The sequence below is a fragment of the Strigops habroptila genome, chromosome 5 (genome assembly GCF_004027225.2).
Source record: "Strigops habroptila isolate Jane chromosome 5, bStrHab1.2.pri, whole genome shotgun sequence".
NCBI lineage: Eukaryota > Metazoa > Chordata > Aves > Psittaciformes > Psittacidae > Strigops > Strigops habroptila.
The window spans coordinates 81757566-81783735 of record NC_044281.2 but is presented as its reverse complement, the minus strand read 5'-3'; the positions used below and the strand labels follow the sequence as shown (position 1 = coordinate 81783735).

The 26170-nt window shown below is 43.5% G+C and overlaps 1 protein-coding gene across 1 annotated transcript; it reads right to left on the bottom strand.

The window, feature by feature from the left end:
* Positions 1-114: 114 nt before the first annotated feature.
* Positions 115-21647, bottom strand: GLRX3 (glutaredoxin 3). Its single transcript, XM_030486404.1, has 11 exons — positions 21489-21647; positions 16740-16848; positions 14757-14831; positions 13547-13748; positions 9181-9353; positions 9034-9095; positions 5822-5879; positions 3582-3634; positions 2205-2244; positions 2028-2120; positions 115-404 (listed from the first exon to the last, which is right to left on the bottom strand). Exons 1-11 carry the CDS (start codon positions 21557-21559, stop codon positions 354-356), a joined length of 987 nt encoding a protein of 328 aa, XP_030342264.1. The 5' UTR covers positions 21560-21647; the 3' UTR covers positions 115-353.
* Between the last annotated feature and the right edge of the window lie 4523 nt (positions 21648-26170).

Sequence of the window (26170 nt, the reverse complement as noted above, 5' to 3'; positions counted from 1 at the left end):
TGAGCCCAAAAAAGTAAAGATGCAATTCAGTCCTATGTAGCACTACAATGGGTAGTAGTATCATTACTCAACGCATAAACATCTACGTGCAATGAACACACTGAAAAAGTGTAATAACCACCCCAAAGTTCTTCAGCATCATATTTTAATTGAATCTGAAGATCTTGACATGTTTGCATCTCCAGTGGAAACACATTTTCATAGGTAGCATGGTCTTGTGAAACACACAGAGGACATAAGCTGTGTTTATTTACTCCTGATCAGTTCCACAGGGCTAAGTTGCCTATTGCTCTGATATCTAGAAGTGAATAATTGTTCGAAGTGTTCCTGTTCCCACTGATGTCCTTTTTCCATTAATTTTCTCCCTTCAGAACAGGTAGCAATTCACCAGTTTCCTTTAGTTCCTGTAAAGAAACAGATACAGCAATTATTCTCTATGTACACTTTGTGATTACAACAATTAAGGTTCCAATGGGGATGGGTTGTGGGTAAGGAAATCGATTCAGCAGCTACAAGGGAATGTGCCAGTCAACCCACTAGAGGTCCCCCTTGGCCAACACATTGGAGCTCTTCACGTTGGATTTAAATCCTGTGTCTATTTAGAGTGGAAACTTAGTGAAAAGATAACACCTTCCAAAGCATTGGTTGTTATCAACTTTCCCGGGTAAAGCCCCGGTCTGTCTCCTTCTAGGTGTAATTCAAGATATATTTTAGGCATACACAGAATTTTGACATGCAAAACGCCTCCCAAAAATGAAACCACCATCATTCATTAATAGATTTTGTTACAGCCACACGTTAAAACACACAAGACAGGAAGCGATTTGTAAGAGTACTAAATAAGAGGTGATTGCCCTGGCAGTGTTCAAGGCCAGGTTGGACACGGGCTTGGAGCAACCTGCTCTAGTGGAAGGTGTCCCTCCCCGTGCCAGGGGTTGGAACTGGAGGAGCTTTAAGGTCCCTTCAACCCAAACCAGGCAGGGATTCTGTATTAGCTTAATGCTTTAAATTCACATTATAAGGCTGTTAAACTTCCTAAAGAGCTTGAAAATATCAGAAAATAGTTTTAAAATAACATGTTGTGAGGTATATGAGGGGTTGTAACTAAATGATCTTTAAGATCCTTTCCAACCCAAACCACTCTGCGATTCCACATATTCTTTTCCTACGTCTCAAGAGAAACAACCCAATTTTGTTCCATATTAAGCTATGTTACAGAATGCATTTTAAGATACTGACAACATTACTACAAGTCAGTGAGAACTGCACACAGTCCAGCAATGCAAACAGACAAATCACATTTAAATACCAGGGAGGGAAGTATTCTGCAGCATCTCCACAATGCCCAGGACTCTACTTCCCAATCACCGAAATAACCCACACACTTGTTAAATAAATAAAATTAGTCCATATAATTTAAGTAATACCAGTATTTTTAGAACTAAATGAGATTTATTGATTGTATCTTCCCAGGAGTTACAATGTCTGAGGAATTGGCTATAAAACATTCAGACAAGAATGGGCTCCAGAGTATTAGGGCTTTAGAACACTGTGCCTGCTCTGTTACAAAAATCAAAAACCAGAGTAAGAGATGCAGATCTATTTTTGTTGCTTCAGGGCCTGTTCAAACAACTCCAATAAACCTTCCTTCCTTCCAGGAATGAGCCTGTTTGCTAGGAAAAAGAATGTCTCGCCCACCTTCTTTGAGAAAAGCAATGTCAGAAGTAAAACTAGGAAGAGAAACCTGTAAAAATGCACCCATGGGGTGAAACTGGTCTTTACAGTAACAGTAACTGACTGCTGTCAAGAAAATACATTTCACTGCTAAATCGTGGCGTATGAGAACAGTGGAGATTTAGAGCTGCTTTCAGCTGTGTGCTAAGAGAAGTCACAGTAAAAACCACCAAGGCAGGTGGTTTCATGATCTAAGGCCACTACACTGGAGTGTCTGTATGTGATGAGCAGGAAACATTTCTACAGTTTTAAACACTCAATTTACATCTCGAACAAGATTCTTCCATTCCTACCTTAATGATATCCAGCCCTCCAACAAGTTCACCTTTCACATATAACTGAGGATACGTTGGCCAGTTGGAATAGGTTTTCAGTCCTTGCCGCACCTAAGACAACAGAAACCTTAAGTATAAACTTCAACCTTTGCAGAAACAGCAATGAAATCCTCCGTGCTGGAGAAGCTTCATTACCTCTTCATCTTCCAGTATGTCGAATGTCTCGTAGTCAATGCTAGGAAAACAAAAGAACACACAAAATCATCCATGTGGAGTTTTGCAATGGAAGACCTTAAAAATTCAGAATGGGCATGTTTAGAAGGTAGCTTCCAAATAACTTAATTGACAGATAAGAAGGAGGAAAAAAGTGAACACCTCATGAGCAAAAAACTGTAATGTAAGAAGTGTAAGTATCACACAGATGAAGTATAACACACTGGAAAATTAAGCTGCGTGGTTTAGGCTCTAATTGGCCAAAATGTGTTCAAAGTAATTCCATTCACTATTAGCTTAAAAAAAATACCCAAAGATGCTTCCACCCTTTTGAAGATTTTATTTAAGGCAGAAGCTCTTCCCTGTGAGGGTGCTGAGGCGCTGGCACAGACTTTTCCCAGAGAAGCTGTGGCTGCCCCATCCCTGGCAGTGTTCAAGGCCAGGTTGGACACAGGGGCTTGGAGCAACCTGCTCTAGTGGAAGGTGTCCCTGCCCGTGGCAGGGAGCTGGGACTGGATGAGCTTTAAGGTCTTTTCCAATTTAAACCAGTCTGGTATTCTATGAAACAACCAGCTGCTATTTCATCATCTTCATACACTACTTTTGTAAAAACACAAAACTAAAGTTCCTGTATAAATCTGATCTCCAGTTTACTCCTGTACAAGTTTGGGTAAGCCATCCCTAGTATCTTCAATAACCAGCACGTGCACAGATTCCTCAACTGGACTAAGACCGTGACAGGGAACAATGATTTGAGTAACTGTTACTTATTTCCAAGTTGTACATTGATATCTAGTTATCTATTATCTCAAAAAGCCCATTCTAACATGCAGTAATCAAGACAACTGCTTAACCTCTACCGAGCAGTGCAAATGAAATGGGAGTTTGTTCAAAGGAAGATGATATCAATCTCTCTCACTACAGAAAGAGCTGCTTTAAAGAGGAAAACTGAGGCTAGGTAACATGAGAGGCTCCAAGATTAAGGAGCCAGATCAAGAGGGACCTCTCTGAGAAGAGCTGCTTATCAGAGGGGAAGGATTGCTTTCATGTTAACAATCACAGCGAGAAGAAAAAAAATCACTGTTGCAATGAGCTCCTCAATCTGAGCAAGGCAATCAGGATGTAGTAGTGCTAAAGCAGTGTAATACCTGATACACCACATCTGACTTGGGATCAAATGAGTGTAGTAGTGATTTACACTATGGGCTTTCACATAAATATACTTGAAAATACTCATAAACAAAGAAAATTACATTTGGGAAAGCCTTCCACTAATATTTTCCAAACTCTTAATTTATAAGCTGTAGTTTTTAGCACAGAACTGGCTTCCCAAATTGAATGAAAAACCCACTTACATACCCAGTATTATTCATGATTTCTACAATTTGCTTGCTGAATCCACATTTTGCCACCTAGAATGCAAAACACACACAGGTTGAAACATGCATCTGCTATATTTAATCCATAAACTTCCAAGTCCTCAAGCTACAGTACAGCTATTACTGATTTACTGCTAGTGATGACCTTACTGGATTAGCAACACTGCTAATTCCTTTTCATTCTTCTTTATATTTTTTGAGCTTTAAACAGCACTCAATGTCTCTTTCCTTATGTACTCTGCTGAAATACATGAGAACATTGAGAATATTAAGCACTTTCCTCAGTTGTGGTGTGAAATGACACGAGGTGAATCTGTTTTGGCAACACTGCCTTAAGAATTAGAGTTAGGTTTGCTTACTTTATGAACATTCAAGAAGCCAAAGCTGTAGGTAGGATGTGTATAAATACCTTACATGCACTGTAAAATACATGTGGTTTAGTTTGAGACATACATTGCACTTTCTTTACTGTTCTGAAGAGAGTAGCTACCTATGGTCAACTGGTAGAGGCTGCGTGTACAGCAACTCCCGACTGAAATTAGTAATTGAAAGTATCTACTGCAAGCTTCCCACATGGACAGTATACAGACAGAGAACACCCATCATCGTTTTTAACACTGAGGGTTTAATCCATACTACCTCTTCCTAGTGGTGATTTCACTTTACCAGTAGCTCAAACAAAGACAAAACATGTTAAGTAACCTGCCCAAGCTCTTGCTTTCTGTGGGCAAGACACAGGTTTTAAAGCAGATAGAAGTGGAGAGAGAAACCTGGAGAAGAGAAGGCTCTGGGGAGACCCTAGAGCAGCTCCAGTGCCTAAAGGAGCTCCAGGAAACCTGGAGAGGGGCTTTGGACAAGGGCCTGTAGGGACAGGACAAGGGGAATGGCTTGAACCTGCCAGTGGGGAGATTGAGATGAGCTCTGAGGCAGAAGCTCTTCCCTGTGAGGGTGCTGAGGCGCTGGCACAGGGTGGCCAGAGAAGCTGTGGCTGCCCCATCCCTGGCAGTGTTCAAGGCCAGGTTGGACACAGGGGCTTGGAGCAACCTGCTCTAGTGGAAGGTGTCCCTGCCCATGGCAGGGGTTGGGACTGGATGAGCTTTAAGGTGCCTTCCAACACAAACCAGCCTGGGATTCTATAAGTGCATCTGTTTAGAAGACCCAATCCCAACCAGCTCATCGCCACAGTTTCAGTGACTCAGCCTAACTCACAAGGTTCCAGTGGCTATGGAATAGCTTTGGAAAACAGCCTACAACACTCTTAAAACTGTCTGTTGTTAATACACAGAAGAGGCTCAGGGAACAAGAAAGAAATTAAAATGGAAAGACAGATCACATGGAAGAGCTCAGTCCCCTACCCCTGTATCCCTTTAAAAAATACCACAGAAACAACTCATCACTAACTACAATTATCATTCAGGGTTCGCCACTCCAGTGAAAAGCCTAAATTAGGTGCCATTCAAGTAACTTTGACAGGAAGAACTGCAGTGCCTGCTGTTCAAAGGGGAGTATTTTATCCCCTGGGTACTCGGTTTGAGTATGTGGCACACAGCAATGGACTGACCTTTTGGTTTAGTCATGTGTTCTTATTTTAATCCTAACTGTTAGCAGTTGTCAGTCTTCAGTGACTATTTCAGTGAGCAAGATAATTAAAAGCAGCTTAAAGACACCAGGCACAGACCATCCCATGCACGTGAGAAAGAGTGGATCGTTTCGGGGATGTGACATTATTCTTTAGCCTTAAAAACATCCAGCAGCTTATTTTAAACACAGTTGTGAAAGCATGATGAAGCCAGGAAAACTAAAAAGGACAGGACACCCAATGCAACCAGGCCAACAGAGGGGAATCAAGAAGCATGGATCCAGAGATGAAGTTCTGGGCCACACTCGAGGTGTTTGCCCCAGGTGGGCAGCTGAGTGAGGATGTGCAAAGCCAATCGATAACAGACCAAAGGACATGCAGAGTTCTTCCATCATTCCTGAACTGTTCATCACGGGACAGGCATCGCTGTGGGGCTCCAAACTCCCTGATTCTACTGGGACACAGCTAGCAGCATTTGAGCAGTATATACCCATCAGGTAAAATAGGGACTGCTCTTATAGAAGCAAAGAAAGAGACAAATAACTGACTTCCCAGCACCATTAATTTTCAGTAGCAAGGAAAAAATGTAATTGTCACTGTTTAAAGAAACTGTTTAAATATACCATGTAACACAATCTTACCTGTTTGCTTCCCTTCATGAAAAGCATCACGGGAGCTTTGTTTATTAGGGCTTTAAGCCTACAGAAAGCACACAAACAAAACCATAAACCACCTCGGTTATTTGTTTCCATAGGAGGATAAAACATAAAAGTGGAAAGATACCAACTTAGAGCTTTACCAAATGCATTTAAAGCATTCTAAAAAGCAACTTTATTCATTTAAATTGCTTAGAGTAACTCCAGTGAAGGAAGCTGAACCATCCTGTTACTTTCAGAGCAACAATTTACTTTTCTAGATCAACCTCTAAGTGTCAAGCAGCAGGAAGTGCAAGGAGAAACATTGGGGATATTTTAAACACAAGGTCTATATTCAGGGACATACTGCTTTTTCCCACACTGAATATCACACTTTGCACTTCTCCTTCCCCATATGAGAATGCCTTTTGCAGAGTAAAGTGTACTTATTGTCCACCAGTTGTAAGACCTATGGACTCACGGACTAAGGCATAACCACTACCCAAAGGAACAGGTCTGCTCTGCCCCATTGTGCCTTGTTCACTACTGGCTTACCAGCACAACTCCCCCTCCTTCCCTTTCCTTTAAGGAAAGGTTTTTGTGTGACAACTGATGGAAGAAGTTATCAAATGGTTTCTTGATAAGGGCAAACCGGTCACTTTGTGTGACTCACATAACACAAAGACTCCAGACTGGAGAATGCACAGCCTTTGCAAAATAAAACTAAATGAAATTTTGGGGAATGGCTTTAACCTGCCAGAGGGGAGATTGAGATGAGCTCTTGGGCAGAAGCTCTTCCCTGTGAGGGTGCTGAGGCGCTGGCACAGGGTGCCCAGAGAAGCTGTGGCTGCCCCATCCCTGGCAGTGTTCAAGGCCAGGTTGGACACAGGGGCTTGGAGCAACCTGCTCTAGTGGAAGGTGTCCCTGCCCGTGGCAGGGGTTGGAGCTGGATGAGCTTTAAGGTCCCTTCAACACAAACTACTCTGGGATTCTGTGATTTGCTGGGTCACCTACAGCCTTCACACGTGTAAACCTCAAAACAATTCTTCCAACCAAGTTGTCTCTAGGTTAGAAAGCAACAGTAAAACAGCTACAGGGAGGCTGAGCTGCCAGATCTGTTTCCTGAAACCAAATTGATTTCCAGAGTCCTTTTTCAAGTGAAGAAGATGCAGTTAATTGATGAGAAGAGATCAAACACTGGGTGAAGAAACATAATTTAGCATTAAAAAGCTTCTATACTGATATGCCTTCATTTTATTAAGTCTTAGCATGTTTTAATAACTACCCAATAGGGTTTTCTTTACGAGTGACTGACAAGAGTGAATACAGTTGGAAGGAGATGTCAGTTGCTCACAAGTATGAGGTTAGTCACAAAATACAACTAACCTGAGTCATGGAAAAAGAACTTCCCAGTTGTCACCAGAGAACAGAAGGCAGACCTCAGCTAAATGTCCTGGTTTAACCCAAGAAACAAACACCCACTGAAGGATGAAGAACAAATGAGGCAAGAAGCTGCTTGTGACGTGGCTGGTGAACTGTCAGCCAGTTTTCCTTCGCTGGTAAAAACTTCACCCATCTCTTCAACAGATGCTGCTACTGCTCCTTTAGGAAGACACTGAGCTATACCAACCATTCTCATCTATTCAAACACACCAGATAAGCAGAAGGCATTTCCCATTTCCTTCTCTCCCCCAAAACATTAAGCAAAAAAACATGTATTAATTCAATCAAGGTGCAGCCTATGCAAGATTGCAAAAAAGAAGGAAGAGAGGACACTTTCTAAAGCAAGATTTTAAAAGGCCATATCTAGACAATCTCATCTTTACCTATAATTTAATCACAGTATGCAAAAGGTAGTGATTGGGTTCTGGAGCCTTGGTGGAACAATTTACTAGTTACCCTACTAGAGTAACAGAAGGTAAACCTTGGCCATAGAACACATGAAAAAGGAAGTAACAACTACACTGCTGTAAAAGTCAGTATACTTCATCACCATATAGAAATAGCTTGCATTAAATTCCTTCCCCACTGTACTGAGAGGGCAAAAGAACCAGCAGCAGACACATCCAAAGCTCTGTCAGACTTGCTCTCACCATCCAGACAGCAAGAGGGAATCTCTGCTAACATATCTGCCTGCAAGGTACAGGCCACCTCCTCATAAACCAACCCCCTTTGCATGTCCTAATGGCACAATTCGCATAAGAACTAGGGAAAAACAGAGCCACATCCAGGAGGAACCTCTCAGAGAGAAGGACTTGTCAGATATGTGGAGCCTGACTGCCTGGGGCACGCCAGGATTTCAAATGAGAGCAAATCTTCAAATGGGAAGGTTAAAGGAGGACAAATTGGTTTCTAGCTATTACAGCTGATTCAGGAAGCAGCACACTTCCTGCTGCTGCAGCACATATTCCCATTGCCAAGGTGAAAGAAAACAGGGCCTGAAGGACATAAGTAACCAAGAAAAATGAGGAGACAAGCCTAGGTATTTTCTCCTGTGACACCACAGTTACGAAGTCTGTGCCAAATGAAGCTCACAAAAGCTACTAATATTTAAAAGATGATTTTCCAAGCTATCTTTACAGAATAAATTCTTAAGAGACACAAGAAGGAACCTATATATTCGTGCTGTAATTAAAAGATAACAAACTACAAATATAGTAAGTAAAGCCTATTGGAACAGTAGAGCTTAATACTATAGCTTTATGTGAAGTAATGCTAATTGGATAGAAAATTGAACATATTAAATAACTGCAGGAGTTCTGTAATTAAAGAAAACCTTGATGCACTTATGATGAAGTCAAAGGACAGAATTTAAATAGGGGGTTCCCATACATAAGCAAACATACAGGGAACATGGCCTACAAGAAACCTGGAGAGGGGCTTTGGACAAGGGCCTGTAGGGACAGGCCAAGGGGAATGGCTTTAACCTGCCAGAGGGGAGACTGAGATGAGCTCTGAGGCAGAAGCTCTTCCCTGTGAGGGTGCTGAGGCGCTGGCACAGGGTGCCCAGAGAAGCTGTGGCTGCCCCATCCCTGGCAGTGTTCAAGGCCAGGTTGGACACAGGGGCTTGGAGCAACCTGCTCTAGTGGAAGGTGTCCCTGCCCATGGCAGGGGGTTGGAGCTGGATGAGCTTTAAGGTCCCTTCAACCCAAACCAGGCTGGGATTCTATGAAACCTCAAAACAGACACCTTTAAAATAATGACCTAACACATTATACCTGCTCTCCAACTTCTGTGCCTTCGGACAGACCGTGTCCAGTTCTCCAGAGGCTTCAAGTTCCTGGGGAGAAGAAAAGTCAGACGTAAGAAGTGAGAAAAGCAAGTTTCTGACAACTAACAGAAGTAAGAATTGCTCTGTTTCTAACCTTGACTATATCAAGTCCACCTATGAGCTCCCCAGCTACATACAACTGTGGGTATGTTGGCCAGTTAGAATATGCTTTCAGCCCCTGTCGAACTTCTTCATCAGAGAAAATATCAAAACTGCTAAATGAAATGCCATGTTTGTTCAGAATCTCCACCATCTGCTTGCTGAAACCTGCAGACACAGAAAGAGGAATGACATACAGGTTTAAACAAAGTTTTCCTGTGTCTGTACTACACATTGGTCATTTAAAAATGCAATTCTTCTGGATACTAAGTTCAAAACAGCTCTAGTGTGTTTTTCTTTGCTCTATCAGTATCCTCAAATATTATAAAGGATCAAAAGAAGTATTTATTACTGGGATAACAAAACCAAAGTACACAGGCAGCTTGGTAAGGCTGGTGCTTCTCCACAATCAGTAACTTTCATGTTAGTGTCTCTGCTGTTGCAAGTTACAATTAAAGCAAAGTTAAACCCATTCCCTTATTCTGCCTTTTCTGGCTCTTCTTCACTTGAGCACTCACAAGGAATGACTTTAACACTGACCAATGACCACAACAGCACCTTCAGTAGCTTTTCATATCTCTAACTGCACATCGCTTTCTCTACCCCGTCACTTCTTCCTCCAACTGCCACTGAACTTTTCCTACACTAAACATGAGTGAAGTTGACACAAAAGTGGAAACGAGGCTCTCACCCTGCTACTGTGTCACTAGTTTAACTTAGAAATGTGGCTTTTAGATGGTTTTCCACTACTTTTGCTTTAGGATCATCTCCTTTCCTACTTCATGGTACAAGGCAGATTCCTTTTCATTTTCTAAACTCTTTATGTCCACACGAGTACTTAATATCATTTCACTACCTTGTGACACTATCACACTATGTCCTGCTTTCCTTTATGGCAGATCTTCATTATGTCCTACTCCAAACACACTCCCTCAGCTGGATATTAAGCACTGAATATTATAATGTAAAAATCCAGATTTGATAAGTTTACTATGTGGCCAACCTGAGAAGAAAAGTTTCTCCCTTCTGTAGCTAAACATCTTGTTCTTAAGAAAATCCTCGCATCATTTGTAGAAAGGTGTATGCATGAAAAACGTAATGTTATAGAAATTACAGTTTATAATCACCTGAATCTGCTTATACTGGAGGGAAACACTCAAAATTTCACTTTCAAACAATTCTCCTCTATTTTCATAGTCAGAAACTGGTTTGTGTTGGAAGGGACCTTAAAGCTCATCCAGTTCCAACCCCTGCCAGGGCAGGGACACCTTCCACTAGAGCAGGTTGCTCCAAGCCCCTGTGTCCAACCTGGCCTTGAACATGCCAGGGATGGGGCAGCCACAGCTTCTCTGGGCACCCTGTGTCAGTACTTCAGCACCCTCATAGTGAATAATAATGTGATAAGAAGTGATAATAACATGCGTTTTATATGTTTGCCAATTCATTGCGGTTTGCATTCAAACGCCCTTGCAATCCTCCCAATTCCCTCAAAGAATTTCACCAAGTGCTGTGCAGATAAATGAAAACCTCTATACAAATACTAAGAAGGAGAAAAAAAAAGACAACGCTTAAAGGCTTTAATAAAGGAATAAAGAAAAAAAGAAGCTTTAAATGGGGAAAAGAATCCAAGTGCCATAGAAGAATAACCTTTGATTTCAGCCTGCAAAACCACCTATTAGTTTTTGAAATATGGATTTTTTTACAGCAGCTTTCTGCAGTTTTTACGCTCCACAATTTATTGGGATATGAAGGAGCACTATTTCTATGGATGGCATCTAAGTTGCTTTTCTTTCGACAACTGAAGTGTGAAGTTCATGTACAGCCTGAAGTAAAACACAGGTTCTGAAATCCTTCATACATCTGGGAGTTCATTAGTAAACAGCTAAAGGCTGATTGCTGATGGTGATTCCAACACCAATACATTAACTCATTTCTACTGTAAGGAACTGGGGAGAATAAAAAACAGCTTTATTTTTGCTGGAGGCCATTACATGCAAACTAGAAAGATTGATTGCTTGTGCTTTATTTTGAAGGGTTACAGTAGCAGGCTGGAAGTGTTCTGCTTAGGGATAAACTGCCAGAACAGCTTTACTTCCATAACAAAAGGGTTAGGCTGAATTCCTGATCAAATGCCATATATGCCTTACAAGGAAGAATTAAACTGCTAACAAACTGGTTTAACTGGTTAACCAGACGATCACAAATGCCACTGCAGGGTCTACACCAGTAAAAACACCCTGAATAAAAAATGGTATTGAAGCAAATCAACAAATACCACCACAGTCCAAATGAAATCACTGAAATAATACAATGTATGGAGCAAACACATACAGCTGCTAGTAAACACATAGCCAAGGGGGCAAACCTCACGTTACACTGTGCTTAGCTGGCTTTACACTGGAGAAATGACAGGCTACAAGGCAGATCCCCACATACACTGCTGGAGAGGGTTCCCTTCACTCACCCACTGCACTAAGGACTCCAGTGCAAGTCTTATTTGTATCAAAATCGATACAACTCAAGAATATCTTCACCTTCAAATAAAGCAAGGCTCCTTTTATTTAATTCAATTGTTATTACCCCTCCTACGGTTTAAACTGTATCATCTTTGTCAAAGTGATAAATTACCTTCAACTTGTAAAAGGCTATTCCAGGAAGTTTAATAGACCCAACTTTGTAATATCTTTGAAACTAAGGCAGGCACAATATTTAATGCAAAATTAAGTTTACACGATTTCCTGGTTTGTACTACATTTTAATACTTCCAATTTTAATACATACCTATGTTTAGGTAAGTACATCCTGTGCACTTTTCATAGGGTACCAGGGAAGAACTGAAAGCTTGTAGAAATACCTGTGAGGGTGCTGAGGCGCTGGCACAGGGTGCCCAGAGAAGCTGTGGCTGCCCCATCCCTGGCAGTGTTCAAGGCCAGGTTGGACACAGGGGCTTGGAGCAACCTGCTCTAGTGGAAGGTGTCCCTGCCCATGGCAGGGGGTTGGAACTGGACGTGCTTTAAGGTTCCTTCCAACACAAACCATTCTATCATCTACTTCATCATATTAAGTCATACAAATGAACCTGTGTTACACTCTTAAATCACCTTCCATATGGGTTTTATGATAAAGTACCAAACCATCCTTAATCTCGATGCCTCAATGTCTTTTCTGGTTTGTGGTTTTCGTGTTTATTTTAAATAGCTTCAGAATTGTCTCACATCAAAACTTCAAGCTCATGAGAAGCAGTAAAGGGTCTTTTCTCTATACAACTTCAAAATCCGCCCAGTGTTCTGCTCGAAGCCCTCCAGAAACCCAGCTCTTGACTCAGCATCCACAGAAATCCAAGGAAACAGTGTGCCTGTGCCATCATAGATCCCACTGACCCAGGAATAAGAGAGAACCTGGGCACATGAGCAGTTCTGAGGAGACTCGCCACAGCCTGCATCACACTGGGCTTGCCATGGCCACAGCAAGACCCATGCTCTGCTACTGCAGCTCACCATGTGCCTGCCCTACCACTCACACCACAAGCACAGTGGGGTCATCAACAGCAGTGCCACGTTAACATCCAACACAGTTAAACTCACAGCACGTGCAGCTGAACAGCCTGAACTGCAGACACCCCAAACGTGCTCAGAAGTATCAGGAGCCAGTGAGAACCTCATGAAGCCCAACAAGGCCAAGCCCTGCCTGGGCTGGGGCAATCCCCAGCACAAACACAGGCCGGGGGAGACTGAATGGAGCAGCCCTGAGGAGAAGGACTTGGGGTGTTGGGTGGGAAGCTCCCCATGACCCAGCTTCAGCTCTGGGCTGCACCCCCAGAGCATGAGCAGGAGGTCGAGGGACGGGATTCTCCCCCTCTGCTGCGCTCTGGGGAGACCCCCCCTGCAGTCCTGATCCAGCTCTGGGGCAACAGCACAAGAGGGACGTGGAGCTGTTGGAGCGAGGCCAGAGGAGGCCATGGAGATGCTCCAAGGTCTCACCCTGGAGCAATTTACTGCGATCCCAGTAAATTCTTGCTATTCCTTGAACTGAAACGTAATCTTCAAACTGTTTCACCTTTTCAACATGTGTAACTTGATGCAGGAAAGATATCCTGAATATTCCTGAGGTAGTTCACAGTGTTAAGCGTCAAGGGTAACACTACACATCATGTTTTCTTCGGAAAGCCCCTAATCTCTGTGATTCCACTGCCAAAATTTATCTCAGGGACTAACAATTCTCTAGCCGCACCTAACCAACATGAAGACACTTTCATTAATACTCCTAAGACACTGTTGGGATGTATCTCCCCAAAACTAAACGTGACAACCAGCCCAAAGCAAGAGCTGTCATGTTCAACATGCACTTGACACAACCCTTACCACAACGAGGTTCTTTTGGAGACCCCTTCATGAAGAGCATGCAGGGGGCAGCGTTGATGAGTTTCTTGAGGCGCACATTCAGATCTTCTTTCACGCTGTCGTTGGACCCAGCAGAGAAGGAGGTGCTGGATGCGTGGCGCTGCACTCTCTTGGTCAGCTCGGGGGCATGTGCACCATCCAACCTGTCCACTTTCTGCGAGTTCTGAGGGGAGCAAAACACAGGCTCCTGTTAGAGGATTAAATTCGGAATCTGTACTGTAATAAAAGAATAGTCAAACCACCATATAAAGTAGGGATGTTGTGATGCAGGGTGGATTCATGTATTGATCTTTTAGCCAGTGTTTACTTCCAAGACTCAGACCACTCTGTTGGATGGCTACTGTTAACACTAGGGCCTGGAGCACAAGTCTGATGGGGAACTGCTGAGGGACCTGGGGGGGTTTAGTCTGGAGAAGAGAAGGCTCAAGGGGGACCTTATCGCTCTCTGCAGCTGCCTGACAGGAGGATGGAGCCAGGAGGGGGCTGGTCTCTGCTCCCAAGGAACAAGGGATGGGACAAGAGGAAACGGCCTCAAGCTGCTCCAGGGCAGGTTTAGATGGAGATGAGGAACAATTCCTTCCCCAGAGGGTGCTCAGGCATTGGAACAGGCTGCCCAGGGCAGGGCTGGAGGCACCGTCCCTGCAAGTGTTCACACCCCGTGTAGCCGAGGCCTCAGTGCCATGGGTTAGTGGTGGCCTTGGCACTGCTGGGAACGGTTGGACTGGATGAGCTTAAAGGTCTTTTCCAACCTGGTTGATTCTGTGATTGTGATTCCACCGAATTTGCTACTTGAAGAAGAAAATATTCTGAATTTTATCATCACAGGCAAACATAACCCAGACAGACCTTGTCATTTCTACCTAAGATTACTCAGGTTTTTGCCATGTTGTAGAACTGCAGCTAGACAAGGAACCAGCACTGAAAATTGTCTGACCCAATACAAGGTACAACTAAAAGCCTATGTGAAAATCCCAAAGCGATTAAGGAAGCTCTGAAATATTACATAGAAAGCGTAAGAACCATTTCTATCTACTTTTTTAGGTTCCACTGGATAGACTTAAATCAGATACAGAAGTGTTTCTTCACTGAGGATGTTAAGGTTGTGCTCTTGTGTTAGTGGTATTAAGAGTCCACATGGAATCCATCTTCTCTTAAATCCATTTTCTCTTACCTTAAAGAACAGAAACGTTGGAACAGAACTAATTCCATATTTTTCAGATACTTCAGGCACAGCTTCAGCTTCCAGCTACAAAAAAAAACCACGGAGAAAACCATGATTTTCATAATCTCCTTTAAAGTTTGACTGCAGATGTCCATGTTGTTCTCGGCATTTTATACATTTAAAGAGGCTTTGATGCACAAGTTGGTGCCACATTTGCATGGAAATGAGACTCTCTGGGCTGGCGTGTCATCCACTGAGCCTCCACAGTGGCAAAACAGGTTCAGAGGGTTTTATTTTGTTGCACATTTCAAAAGATGCCCAGAGGCTGCAAATAAAATTTTTGGTGCACTACTGACCTAGTAAATTTTCAATCATATGCAGCTACTACTATATTGAAATCCATAAATCATTGACCCCAGTTATGTCATGATTACAGTGCTTATTTTGTGCCCACAGCAATTCTTGCTGGTTGCTCTATTGACTAATTTTGAGGGGCAGTACATCATGAGTGACATTTGCAGCCTTCTGCAAATGAGGAAGGCAAAAAGGAGCGTTTCTTCAAGAAGCTATTGATGTCTGCTGAACTGCATGTTTAACTCCTGCAAGGCTACTGAGGGGCCAGTTTGTTGAGATTGTTGGTTCTAATTCTATTCCGCATTCAAATGCAAACTTGAAATCATGTCATGGGGTAACCTGCCAAGAAAATTTATCTTATAATTAATTGAAATTTGTGATTTTCTGGGATGGGCTAAAAGCTTATTTGAATCATCAAATCCCAGACTGGTTTGTGTTAGAAGGGACCTTAAAGCTCATCCAGTTCCAACCCCCTGCCATGGGCAGGGACACCTTCCACTAGACTAGGACTTCCTTCAAAATACAGGAGAATGCCTTAAATTTGGCCTATGTTTCCCAAACATTTCATGGTTAATTACATGTATTGAGCCTGTATTTTTATCTACATATATTCTTGCCTGTGAGGGTGCTGAGGCGCTGGCACAGGGTGCCCAGAGAAGCTGTGGCTGCCCCATCCCTGGCAGTGTTCAAGGCCAGGTTGGACACAGGGGCTTGGAGCAACCTGCTCTAGCGGAAGGTATCCCTGTCCGTGGCAGGGGTTGGAGCTGGATGAGCTTTAAGGTCCTTTCCAACACAAACCAGTCCGGGATTCCATGAAACAAGCAGCAGCGGCTATTTTATCACTTTCATCTACTACTTGTGTCAAACCAGAGATGTTTAGAGAATGAATTTGAGTCCGGGAAGAAGGGAGCGTTAGGGGCAGATGCCTGTAAGATTTGGCTTTATTTCTCATTCTCCTACTCTGATTTGTTGCCAATAAACAAAACTAATTTCACGAAGTGGAGTCTGTTTTGCCCATGCTGATAACTGGTGAGTGATCTCTCCCTGTCCTTATCTCAACCCACAAGCCTTTCAATACATTTTCTCTCCCCTGCCCAGCTGAGGAAGGGGGTGACAGAGCTGCTTTGCTGGGCACCCAGCATGCAGCCACGGCCAACACCCCCAACAGGGAAACAAATGAAGTCTCCAGTACACATGGAAAGAACAGTGTTGCCAAATTAATCTCAAATCCAGGGACGAAATCCATGCTTTAAAAGTATTCCTGTCTATAGAACTGAAGGACTGAGCCATTGCAGGCACAGAGAAATTTAAAAGCCTGTTTCTAAGGTAGAGTAGCTAGTGAAAAAACTCCTTCATTGTATCCTGGTGGACAAATCACTTTGGGTTTTTTTCCCTTTATACAGCATGGTAAAATGAAGGCATTATTTAAGCTGCAATACTGCGTTTGGAAAGATGAACCTACAACTTTCATCCCACAGAGTTTTGGTGTCATCTCGTCCACCTGTTCAACTCTCACCTTGAAATGTGAAGCACAAAGGAACTTCCAAAATCAGCTTTACCTTTATTTCCTAATAGTTTGCTCACGCTTTGTACTAATGGCTCTCGTCTGTTTAGAACCAGCTCAGCTGCCTGACTTACCTTCACAAATGCAACCTGTGTGTGCTCCTTTGCCAGCGCTGCCATAACCTCGTTCATCTGAGCACACTGAGGAGCCCATGGTGCCCAGAAGTGGACAACTACAAGGGACCTGTTCAGAAAGACAACAAAAGAGAGTAACAGCATTTATGCTTTAAAAAAGCATCATGAAATATAACAAGTTTGATACATCATGTGAGAAACCCACAAACACAAAAGAAATCCCACCACTCAGACCACGGTCCTGAGAAAACAGAAAATCCAGCGAGTGAAACGAGAAACATTCTCTAAGACTTTATCAGGAAACATTCCAAAAGCCAACCAGCACTGTTAAGGTAACAGAGAAAAACACCATCCTGTATTTTGACAGTAGATGATCATTCCATGCGAATGTCAAATGGGAAGAACGAGCAGAAACACTAAAGATGGATCGAGTTGCACACTACAGGACGCAGATGTTGAGACACCCATAGGCCAAGCACTTGAAATGGCTCTGGGGCACCTCATCCCAAGCAAAGTCATCTGCCTTCAGCTCCAGAGCTCAGCAGCTCCATGCCTGAACTGCACCACTGCTCTTCCCCTCAGCCACACCACTGCCTCTTCACTGCTTAGCCAGGAAATAACCACAGAATCAGAGAGTAGTTTGGGTTGGAAGGGACCTTAAAGCTCCTCCAGTTCCAACCCCCTGCCACGGGCAGGGACACCTTCCACTAGAGCAGGTTGCTCCAAGCCCCTCTGTCCAACCTGGCCTTTAAGGTCCCTTCCAACCCAAACCAGTCTGTGATCCTATGATTCTACCTTCTCCAGGGCTGTCATCTGTAGACTCTTCCAACACTTCTGCACATGAGTCACCACCAGCAGTGATTCCAAAGACAAACCACTTCTCTTTAACCACAACAAAATAGCTGTGAGGTTTCTTTGCACTGATCTCACTGCTCACAACTGACACTGGTATTTAAATCCCAGGAAAAGCTCATACCAGTGATTTACTCTTTACTTACAAATGGGATGAGATGGACTCCTTGTAAAGCCTGAGACCACATCACACTGCTCAGAGCAAAACCTTCACTGCAAAGCTGTTTGAGCACTTCACACCACAGTGCAACCACCACTTATTGCCACAGTGTAAGGAGGTGAAAATAACTAGGTAGGTTGTAAGATGGGGAAGGTATTTGTGTGTATGAGAACACCCAGTCCCAATAGACAGAACAGTCTCAAATTCAAAAAGCAGCAACAGGTCAGTATCTCAGCAGACAGACCAGGCTCCAATGCAGAGAATCATCAAGAGGTCTGCTCCAGGACTGGTTTTCTGGAACTTGTTCATGACAAGCTTCATTTGAGCTCCTCCAATATTGCTTCTAATCTATGCACTGTTTACTGATGCTGTGAAGAGCTCAGGGAAGTTGTTACTAATGGATCAAGGACGGAACAAAGTACTTTTTGTTTTGTTTTAATCAAGTTTGGTGATGTTTCCACAGCCTTCACAAAGCAGGCTACTCTATTTTGATCTATCACAGCTTTTGGAATCAAAGGGAATGAAGTTGTTGAGCTGTCCTTTAATGGCACAATGCCTCTACGTTTAAAATACTGATTTTTGCATCTGTTAAATTACAAGTGGGGCAAGAAGATGCTTCCACTGGCTAAAAAAGTGGAAAATAGGAGACCCAAACCCAGTGATTCTAAACAAATTACTTCCTAAATTCAATCAAAATATTTCTAAAAACCCAACTATTATCTATAAAAAAAAATAATAACTAAAAGGTTATGACAGCTCCCAAAGTTTCTCTTCCTGTATCAATCCATATTTCACATTATGGAGGAAAAACTATGAGCCCAAAACTAAAATTCACTTTGTTTAATGCAACTTTTTTTTAAACCTGACTAGCAGAAGAAAAACCAGAAGGACACATCACACTTTCTCTGCAGAAATGAAAAGCCTTGTTTCTATAGTGTATTAATATAGAATCATGGAATGGTTTGTGTTGGAAGGAACCTTAAAGCTCCTCCTGTTCCAACCCCCTGCCACGGGCAGGGACACCTTCCACTAGAGCAGGTTGCTCCAAGCCCCTGTGTCCAACCTGGCCTTGAACACTGCCACGGATGGGGCAGCCACAGCTTCTCTGGGCACCCTGGGCCAGCGCCTCAGCACCCTCACAGGGAAGAGCTTCTGCCTAAGGTCTAACCTGAAAATATATATATATATTTGCTTAAGGCAGACTCTAATCATACCTTTATGTGCCAAAATAGTAAGACATTCTCTGATATGGATATCATGAAAATAATGCCTAGTTACTCTACAGGTCACCCACCCTTGTAACTGTGTAATCTCTCTCTGACAGGCAGCACAAGTCTCTTGGTTTATAAACTGGTTTCTCCAAAACACAGTCCAAGTAAAACAACAGTCACAGAGTGATAAGTGGTCCCATGATTTTGAAGTCAATAGCTCAGTTTTCCTTTTGCAACTGTAAAAATTAGATGCATTTTGAAAACAATTAAACCCTAGAATTCACACTTATTCTATGACACAAATTTTACTAATAGCCTGATGTAAGGAACATTTTCTGAAACAAGAAATCCTGTGGAATTAAGTGTCAATATAAATTGCTGGTGGCTGCAGGTGATTAGTGGTAATCCCATTAGTATGGAAAAATGAGGAAGCCCATTCAAAAGAACAATTTTAGCAGTAAAATGGCCTCAGGCCTATCCTTAAAATTTCAGCACATTTTTTTCTCTTAAGCTGTATCTTTCAAGAGAAAAATATTTCCTTTAACTCCTTCTCTCCTGGGTAAGGAATAAGTTCCCTTCCTTACTCCTTACCCATCTTCAAGAAAGTGAAGGTTTAGAACTACTTTTACACCTTTAAGTTTTGAATTCATGTCATAATTTAACACAAGAAGTACCTTAAGTCAGACAATGTATATTTTTAAAGTTCTGCTACCATCCAAAACCAAGATCGTTAAAAACAAACAAAACCCCACTATGACTTGGGAGATGTGTTGTATTCTGTGAGTGCAGGTCCATTTTCTTCCTCGGTTTCTTAACAGTAACAAAAGCCAAAGCTAGAGAGTTATCAATTTTATCAACTTGTTTTAGGAACAAGAACATGCATGAAATAATCAAATCCATTAAAGAGAAAACTGAATCATGTTCTGTGGGCAAAGGGAATGAGAATTACTGAGGGGTTTATTGAAAACAACTGGCTCCAGAAGCTATTTTCATTTTGATTCATGTTTATCCATGTGACAGAGGGGGAGTTTCCTCTGGAATGTCCACACAACAATTCACATGAAGATTAATTCCAGGAAATGAAAACTGGAAGTGATGTGGCAAGCCTTGAAGGATCTAGTTTCTTCTTCCCATAATCAGCACTTATGGATGTTTCCTTCTCTTGTCTTTAAGACTGATGCTGGTAGTTCCAGCATCCTTTTTAAACTCATTTAATCAGTTTCCTCTCCTTATTCATTTAAAGTCCACTTGTTAATGCAGCAGTTAAACAACATGGAAATGCTTTTAACACAGCACTTTATGGTGCCTTACAAGGCCTAGTTAAACACACACTCAACTAATGGATTAAAAACTATAATAATACAGTTACTACACCTTTGATTCCACAAGAGAAACAAGTGGAGCTCATAACCAAACCTGTCTTTCTGCAATAAAGCACCACAGCACTCACTAGTCTTTAATTACAATAGTAGTTATTGTGATACTTTCCCAGCGAAGCAAAACTCATGCACTGAATTTCCCCCCAAAGATCAGTGCCTGAGATTCCCAACACCAGACCAGGAGCTGCTGCTCAGGGGCTACAGAGAATCAGTGAGAAACCAGTGGATAAAGAACCCTGCTACTCATTATTAGAGCACAAAACCAGATTAAAGTGAAACCAGCCCTGTGCCACGAGAGATGAGCAGTTCTACTTCATGTTTTTTTCTCAATATACAACCTAATAGACACTGGCACATGTTGCCCCATCCCTGGCAGTGTTCAAGGCCAGGTTGGACACAGGGGCTTGGAGCAACCTGCTCTAGTGGAAGGTGTCCCTGCCCGTGGCAGGGGCTTGGAGCTGCATGAGCTTTAGGTCCTTCCAAAACCAACCAGTCTGGGATTCTATGGTTCTATTGATTCAAATGCTGCTGTTTTCATTGGAAACGTTGCATAGTAACTTTGGTTTGTTGAAAACTCAGGGCTTAGGAGGAAAAACAACCTCTTAGGTTGCAGAAAGTCCCGTTTTCGTGTTTTTCCTGCTGCTCTGCCCATTCAGGCCCCACATCCCCTGCACCAGCCACTGGTGCAGGTTACAGCTTCAGCAGCTCCCTCCTCTCTCCCCAGCCTGGGCCTTCCCAGCGCCTCTCAACCTGTGCCTGAACAAACGGCTCCTTAAAGAACAACCTCCCAGACACCCCTCCCGAATCCCCCCTCCTTCAACCAGGGGTCTGTGTCGGGTTTGCTTCCCCTCCCCGCGCAGGGCTCTGCGGCAGCACCGGGCCCGCTCCCCTCAGCACACACCAGCCCCTCGCAAACCTCGGCCCGAAGGCGGGAAGCGACCGCGGAGCCGCGTTTCGGGGCAGCCCGGGACAACCCCCCGAGACCCGACGCAGCCCCTCACCGGGAAGCCACGGCGCGGAGGCCAGACTCCCCCACCCGCTCCCCCCACAGCCAGGCCAGAACCGGCGCGGCCAGCGGGGGTTCACGGGCGGCAGGCCCCAGCGTGCCGCACCCCGTCCCTCCCGGCCCCACCAGCCGCGGCCTCACCGGTCCTTCTGCTGCAGCAGCTGCTGGAGCTGCTCGGCGGACGCCGCCGCGCACACCGACCCCGCCGCCATGGCCGCGCCGCAGGAAGGAGGGGACGCGGCGGCTCACGTGGGGCGCCACCGCGCCTGCGCCACGCCGCAGCGCTGCCCGCGCAGGCGCAGCTGTGCCGCGCAAGCGCTGTGGAGAGAGGGGTTTGTCATGGCTGCTGTCCCTGGTCACCCTGGGGTTGGGGTGTCATAGACCCTTAGAACCCAGCCTGGTGTGTGTGAAGGGAGCTTAAAGCTCATCCAGTTCCAACCCCCTGCCGCGGGCAGGGACACCTTCCACTGGAGCAGGTTGCTCCAAGCCCCTGTGTCCAGCCTGGCCTTGAACACTGCCAGGGATGGGGCAGCCACAGCTTCTCTGGGTACCCTGTGCCAGCGCCTCAGCACCCTCACAGGGAAGAGCTTCTGCCTCAGAGCTCAGCTCGGTCTCCCCTCTGGCAGGTTAAAGCCATTCCCCTTGTCCTGTCCCTACAGGCCCTTGTCCAAAGCCCCTCTCCAGGTTTCCTGGAGCCCCTTTAGGCACTGGAGCTGCTCTAAGGTCTCCCCTTCAGGAGCCTTCTCTTCTCCAGGCTGCCCCAGCCCAGCTCTCTCAGCCTGGCTCCAGAGCAGAGCTGCTCCAGCCCTCGCAGCAGCTCCGGGGCCTCCTCTGGCCTCGCTCCAACAGCTCCACATCCCTCTTGTGTTAGCGATCCCAGAGCTCGCTCTATGTGGCCATATCTGCTCCTAGTATCGCCTGCCAAAAGCAAAACCTTAAGCTGCTATATCGTTTCTGAATGAGGGGAATAGTCCCATTGTTTGCAGCTCTTAGGTATATTTTTGAGTAGAATAAAAAAGCTTAGTGCTCTTTCTAAACATGGAGATAAGTGATATTCATAAAAGGTCCACATTAATGATACAATTATCATAAAACCACTTTAATTCTGATGAAAACATCCACAAAAGGTTTTGATGTCATACAGAAAATCCACATCTTGAATATTTTTTTTAGTTTTGTAGAATTCACTGGCTCAACACCTCAGGTTTGTCTTCACCACTCAAAAATTATTATTAACGCTTTTTGGTACCAAAATCACACGTCTTTTGTTTCTAATGAAAAAAAGGCTTAAAGATGACAATCCAATGGAATTTGCAGAATAAAGGCACACAGAAGTTCATAAGACTTTATGTGTTAGCACATAAAGCTGGAAAATAGGCTCAACAGCACATAAGAGGACTCAAGTGCTTCGCTCACACTGGGCTCTAGAGTGGGCTGGGTGTACAGAATGGGAATCACAGAATTCCAGGATGAAGGGACCTTAGGATCATCTGGTCCAACCTTTCCAGGCAAAGCATGACCTCGACTAGATGTCCAGGCACCCTGCCCAGCAAATCTTAAGTGTCCAACACTGGGGAATCCACCACTTCCCTGGGGAGATTATTCCAGTGGCTGGTTGTTCTCACTGGGAGAAATTCTCCTCTTGTGTCCAGTCGGAATCTCCCCACGTGTGCCCATCACCCCTCATCTTTTCCATGGGACTCCTTGTCAAAAAGTCTCCATCTTCTTTGTAGCCACCCTTTAAATACTGGAACGTGGTGATAAGGGAAGGCAGGCAGGGCACGCTCTTCCTGCCATGGAATCTTTTTCTTCCAAGCAGCATTAAGACAGGAATTTTTCCAACGTGCTTGATGCCAGAATGCTCACACTGTAACAGAACAGCAGCCCGCTTACGCTGTCCTCTTAAAAAGAAACAAAAGGTACGATGAGGCAGTTTGGTTGCTGTTCTTACCATTCATATCAGGTTGTTCAGGACTGATGTATTACCATTTCCCTTCTTATTGCCAAGATATCTGTTGAATAAAGAATCAGATATAATGTCAGCCTGAAATGAGATTTTCACTCCTCAAGCTCTCTGCCCGAGCTGTCACTGGAACCAGGATTACCACTGGTGATGGGGAATCGCACTGTGAGGAAAGGGAACAGGATAAGAAGAGTGAATATTTTATTTTGCTGTGTCTAATAATACTGATTCCTTTTGAAGCGGAAAGAGAACAGAAAAATGTAATCCAAAATAGTGTCTTATCTCTGTGCTGTTAAAAACCAGTCATAAAGCACCCTGAAGAATGTTTACTGTGCTTATAAATTTAATATAGGATGTTGACACATAATGTGTATGATTAATCATACACATTAATCATCGACAATATTTTATCTGAAATCTCAAAAAGCAAAACAGAAGTTAATCCAAAATAAAGTATTAGTATCTCCATTGAGTTCCTGTCTTTTCTCAATAATTCTAAGGAAACAAAAGCATGTGAATAATCTTTAAGAAAACAAGTAAAAAGCAAGGTGCTTGCTACAAACAAATCTTCGTTGACATAAAGTGCATTGCACAAACAGCCACTGGAGGGAAAGGCATGAAGTTGGTGCGTGACACCACAGCAACAGGCCAACTGAAAACAGCTCCAGCTTTTAGATTGTTCCCAGAACACCCTAAATCTTCACTGGTCAATAATACTGTTGGGTTTTGATTCATTTTGAAGAGCAGCAAGTGGAGGATGTATCTGCAAATTTTGATAAAAGGCTTCTCCACCATTCATCTGTTCAATGCTTATTAATTCACTGTGTTACCAGAGGGGGAAAAAAAAATAGTTTAGAAACAGACTTTTTGACTAAATTCCAAGTATTTTAAGAAAATTCTAAACTAAGTGTATGAACTGTGACACAAGATCATCACAGTTTGTTCATCCTAACAGATACAGGCTCGTCTTAACGGGTGTTGTGATAAAAGCAGTGGTAAGAAGTACGAGCACCTCTGCTCTGCTTCCTGGTTGCTACGTCTCTCAGATGATTTGGGATGAGTGGAGGGGAGAAAGTCCAATTCTCTGTATTTTCTCTGACATTTTAACCTGACAGAAAACCAGTGGCACAATTAGAAATTTGTAAGAATAGAAAATCTTTAGGGAAAGTGTACTTGGGATTTTTATACCGTATTTTGCTGAGTTTCAGAGCTTTTAAAAGTTACTGTTCCTTTCAGTCACAAAAAAAGAATAAGACAGTTATTTTCACCCCATAAAATATTTGTTCCAAAGAAAATAATGTTGCTTAAATTCTGAATTTTTGTTAAATAAGTCCCATGGATTGCCCAATTTTATTTTACATTTCAGATCATTAAAAAAACCATATTAACTAATCTAGAACATCGAGCAAATAACAGATAACCTCCTCCTGCTGGTCCTTCACACCTAACGGAGAGTATTAAACTGTGTAGAGTGGCACAGGACACAGCGCTGAGCCTTTAATAAGACTAAAACATGTAATTCCACAGACAAATCTATATTCTAATGGTAATTCTTTTGCCTTACAAGTTCCCTAGTACCACACAAAATAGCCGTCCTGTTTGATCTCTGCATTTCTGCTCTATTGAAGACGTTAATGGAGAAGACTGAGGTTTTGCAGTAACAAATTCACTGTTCCAGTCACGTTAACTCTTGGTTTATTATTTCTTGCCCATATTTTGGTGCTGTTGCCTGACCCATTTTCAACCAATGGAGCTACTTTTTCACTGTGAAGGAATTCAGCACAAGATACCATATTCCATAGGCTGTTCCAGTGAAGGCAGGTTGGGATGGAGGGTTAAAGCGTGCTCTGCTCCGGTGGCCAAAGCTCAATGACACCATTACACTTTGGGATCGACTCGCTCTACGTCAGCTCTAGGACAACTGTAACTTCTGGAGATAAATGTCTGCCTCTGTAGCCTATGTCACATAGGCAGCTATGTCACATAATTTAAAACCCCATTCTTTAATAAGGTTCACAAGACCTTTTCAAGGTTCATTTGGAAGGGAAAAACAAGGATCGCTGTTAAAAATGTATAGGCCCATTGAGACGCAGGAGAACTAAATCTCCCGAACGTTAGGCCATATTTCTGGGCATCCCATATGGAGTATTTGGCAGCACGGTCCCAGGGAAACCCGGGGCTCAATGACTCCAGATTGAACAACAGGCAGCAGGCCAAATTAATCTGGCAAGGCTCCCATAGTGCCCAGTTGATCTACTGCTCACCTCAAGTTGCAAAGAACTCGGCGGTGGAGGCGATACCCGAACTGGATGAGAGCAAAGCTGAAGGCAGAGCACAAGACAGCAGCATGGGTGGTCACTCCTGAGCACCACGAGGGGTTTCCAGCCCTGCCACAGCGAGGTGGTTCACAGAAGAACCGTGTCGTGGCTTTACCTTTGCTCATTACCATGTTGCACTGAAATGCGTGTTCCTCGCAGACACAGGTTTTACCCTGGGAATTCCCTGTAAAATATTGATGTGTTTTAACATAATTCTTATCCACCAGTCCCTGAACCCACGACTTTATGTGTGGCAGAAAAGTTACTAAGACTTAATACTATTTTCCTGAGCCTTAGATAAAAACGTAACAGGAGAGGGACTACGTCATTCCAGTTTGAAGAAATTAAAGTAGCTGGAAGTTGCCAAGTGGTCAGGATATATATAAGCTATGTTTTGATATAGAAATATATTTATTTGATACAGAAATATTACAGCATAAAATAAAAACTAACATCTTTGGAATACACCTTTTCTTGTTTTAGCAGGTTACAGGCCTTTTTCATTCTGACACAGTCAGCTACACTTTGGGGAATTTAGTCCA